General features: G+C 39.7%; 2 protein-coding genes across 2 annotated transcripts in view; one reads left to right on the top strand and one right to left on the bottom strand.

The window, feature by feature from the left end:
• The window catches only part of crata (carnitine O-acetyltransferase a), a 40616-nt gene that overhangs the window by 9191 nt on the left and 27383 nt on the right, over positions 1–4042 (top strand). The window lies entirely within an intron of this gene.
• The window catches only part of ptpa (protein phosphatase 2 phosphatase activator), a 26446-nt gene that overhangs the window by 19187 nt on the left and 3217 nt on the right, over positions 1–4042 (bottom strand). The window contains exons 4-5 of the mRNA XM_034896238.1: positions 2257–2382; positions 1204–1321 (exon numbers count right to left, since the gene is read on the bottom strand). Of these exons, the coding sequence (XP_034752129.1) occupies positions 1204–1321; positions 2257–2382 (244 nt within the window). The remainder of the gene's footprint in view (positions 1–1203; positions 1322–2256; positions 2383–4042) is intronic.

Here is a 4042-nt window from a genome sequence, read left to right as displayed (position 1 = left end):
TTGCCACTTTGCTCGAAAGCCATGATGTCTCTCTCTCATGGGGGGGCCAAATTCTCTGGGCAGGCATAGCAGAAAAAGGGGAGGAAACCTTCCCCCTTATGACGTCCTAAGGGGCAAGATTCCAGATCGGCCCATCTGAGCTTTCATTTTCTCAAAAGGCAGAGCAAGATACGAAGGGATTGGTTTACACCCATCACCATTTCTAGCCACTGGGGGACAAAAGGCAGGCTGGGGCAACGCATGTTAACGTAAAAAAAACTCATAAAGTGAAATTGTCATGCCATGGGACCTTTAAAACATAGTCACTAAATACTAAAGCTCCAACAGCAATGTTTCTTCAGAAACTGTCCCCGATACTGCAGTTAATCCACAGAGCACAGCATCACAGAGTCAATTTCATTCACCTCTTCTTATTGGGGAGGAGTAAGGCATCTCAGAGAAAGTTATTTCAAAACCTAAACAAATATGTATTCAAAGTTTTATGTAAAGGTTTGTTGAGGGTTTAATACCCCATGTCCACATGGTATTAAAATCTGATATGATTTATCCGATCATAAGTGGACGGCTCTCAGTAGGGTTGGGTACCCAAACCTGGTGCTAATATGGCAACGGTGGCTAAAGGTTTGCCTGTATTTCTGTGGAAAGGATTCCAACAGCCGGACGTACAACAGTCTGCAGCTAAAGACACAAACTAGCTGGACTATGGTCAGTGCTGTACTACTATAGACACAAAGTTCACTGGTAAACGTCGGAGTGCATTTTAGGTTATCGTAAAATACCCTTTTCTTATCTATTATATATATATATATATATATATATATATATATATATATATATATATATATTTTTTTTTTTTTTAATCATTTAACAGCAATTTACTGGTAAAATAAGTCATAGTTATATGTTATTATTACAATTTGAATAAATCATTTAATTTTGACCATATGGCCTTTCCAATAAAAAAAGCCTGTCTTTCATGTCACCGACTGTTTTTTGTGCTTTTTTATTATCTTTTAAAAAGTATTGATTCTGGCACTGTTCATCCAACCCTAGCTCTTAGTACAGGTGTGAATGCACCCAGGACGCACTGAGATCCGATCCTTCAGACCAGATTCGGAGGTGGTCTGGCCAACATATGACCACATTCTTTTAGCAGTGTGTACATGTACACGTCATGGGCCACATTTAGCACAGCACTATTACCTGTTCCATAGTCTATCCTGGTAGCATTCCCCACAGACTCTTTCAGATAGACAGCTATCTCTGGAGCTGCAGCACATTTGTCAGCAGGGAGCACTGCTGAAACCAAGGCCTCTGCTTCCTACACACAAAGAAATATTTGGGTCACAAAGAGTCCGTGAACTTCCATAAAATTTTCCAAGGGGAGTAAAGCTTGGGAATTTTGGAAATGTTGCACAATTTTAACAATTTTTTTTGATAGTGAACTAATTTGGGCGAGAGATACATACACAAAAGCAATACTAGATCATGTGGCATGTTTTGGTTAAAAGTATACCAATTTCATTGATTTGTAACCTGCACTTACATTTGCACATACCCAGCGCATTCTCCAAGCTCATGTGCAGCACACTACTTCACTGTCTGAGCCAAGTAAATTCCTTTTTTTAATACATTTTAGTTAACCAACAGATAGTAGCCTTAAGGAAAGTACACAATATATAACATTTAACACCTTCTGTACTTTCTGTTTTGCTATCTAGCTGTTGACCATGGGATGTATGGCTTGATTGACCAAATTTTGGAGTTTTAATGAATCTTTTTCAATTCATTCTTTTATAAAACAAGTTTTTCACTTTGAACCCTGAGTTTGCACACAGTCCACATAGATGTCTCAAATATTCCAAAGGACCTTCCCCAATTGTTAACTTACAAACTAGCTAACTCACCAGAAGACACATTTGACATGTGTATGTATTTGGCAAATAAATGAATTATCTGCTTATTATTTAGTCAAATGTTTGTTAATATCTGCATATGTAACTGCAGCCTGAGCAAATAACCAATATTTTTTTACCGTTAATGCTTATAACTTTCTTTTAAATTCCATAAAAAAGTTTCCACTCAAAATGAGAATAGTTACAGTCTCATTTAAGGATGCATATGTGCAGATAACAAGTTAATTAGTATGTGTATGTGTGTGTGTGTGTGTGTGTGTGTGTGTGTGTGTGTGTGTGTGTGTGTGTGTGTGTGCGTGCGTGCGTGCGTGCGTGCGTGCGTGCGTGCGTGCGTACTAACCTGGTCTAGTTTGGCGTACCAGGTTCTAAAAGCCTTATTACCAAAGCGTGACGGTTGGTCAACAGGCGGGGTCTCGTCTATCCACCGGTCCAGAGTTCCCAAAAGATCTAGTAACTTCTCCACTGTCTGTCACACAAGACAACAGTGACTGGAGCAACACTAATACATTATCACATGATGGGTTTAAAGAGTTTAAAAAAGAATGATGAGCAAACGATAAACAAGAATATTTAGGTCAGGGGTGGGGGGTGCCATCAGACAGACGCAGCCTGGTTCACTCTGCCGAGCCTTCTCAGACAAATTAAAAGTATTAAACTGTGATTGATTTGAGGCTCATGACTGCTGCTTGTATAAGAATGGAAATTCCAGTTCAAATATTAAAGCTATAGTGCTTAGTTTCTGTCGCCCCCGTGAGGAATTCTAAGTAATGACAACCAAACTGCCAGCACGTCCACATTATTTTACCTTGCAGAACACAGGAGTTGCTGGTCAACAGCTGCCTCTATTGGTGAGTTTGTGTTATTATGTGACTTTGGTGTTTAAGGGTTAGTTTGAATTCACCAACAAGGATTCCCCCAGTGTATGGCCTAAGTCTCTGGTAATTTTCAATGTGTTTCCAAGAAGTTTTTTAAACTACATTTGCAGGTACTACGTAGGTACGTGGAGACACGCCGGATCCTATGCTCTAGCCTGACGTGCACAAATATAGTCCTTTTTTTAAGGATGATTTTTGAGGCATTTTTGGCTATGTATGGCTACGTTCAGATAATTGGGTCGTCCGGTGACTTTCACGTGCAGAAGCTCGAGTGAAGATAACAACCTCTTCAGGTAGAGTCCATCATTTTTTTTTAATCCTCCACGACTACTGGCAACTGCTTGGAGGGGTGGGGGTGGTGCACGATCACGGAAGGTTTGTATAATGTGGAGGGGCCGACAGTTTTGTTGACATTTCTACAGAAACTACGCACTATAGCTTTATCAACTTTTCTGGGGGAAACCCTGACCAGGGTGACACAATATAATGCTAACAAAGGCAGACGGGCAACACCCGTGTTCTGCGGGGTAACATTTCTATTCTTCAAAAGGAGTCTGGTGAATAAGAGAGCAGAGATGGATAGAACAGCGGTAAGCAGTAATGCGCTTAGCTTCTGTGTCTGTTTTTCCAACCTGGGGGTGTGCCGACCGTCATCTACTGCAACTAATTTACTGAGTACAGATATGTACCTCATACAACCACATTATCCCTTTAACTGCATATTTCTTCTCTGCTCCCACCGCCGACAGCTGTCTGCTACAAGCACATTTCCAGAGATTGTCACTCTCTCTCTTTCTCAGTCACAGGTTTCGTGCACTAGGGCTATACGATTTGAGGAAAATGTACTATATGCGATAACAATTAATTGCAATAAACAAAAAATGCTTAAATTTAAAACAAATAAAAAGAAATAATCTCTTACATTGTTTTTGAACAGATTGAACATTGAATTAAATCTACAGTATATATGATAAAGAATGACAGTTGCATTTTAAAGTGCAGTTTTTAATGGTGTTTTCTTTCCACTAACAAATAGAATCTTTGAGTGTCTATCGTGATATGTTGTAGCCTTTCGTGATATGAATATTGCGCCAAAAAAAGCTAACATGGCTATGCCAGCCAGAACTTCCTGTCATGGGACCAAAAGGTCAAACCATCCCAAAAAATGTGCTTTCTCATTTGAAAAAAATTTGACCAGAGTCAAAGTTTGATCTGGACCAATTACTTTTGTACCTGTAGCCTGACCTGAAC

This window comes from Etheostoma cragini, chromosome 16 (genome assembly GCF_013103735.1).
Source record: "Etheostoma cragini isolate CJK2018 chromosome 16, CSU_Ecrag_1.0, whole genome shotgun sequence".
NCBI classification, from domain to species: Eukaryota; Metazoa; Chordata; class Actinopteri; order Perciformes; family Percidae; genus Etheostoma; species Etheostoma cragini.
This window is presented reverse-complemented; position numbering and strand designations above follow the sequence as displayed.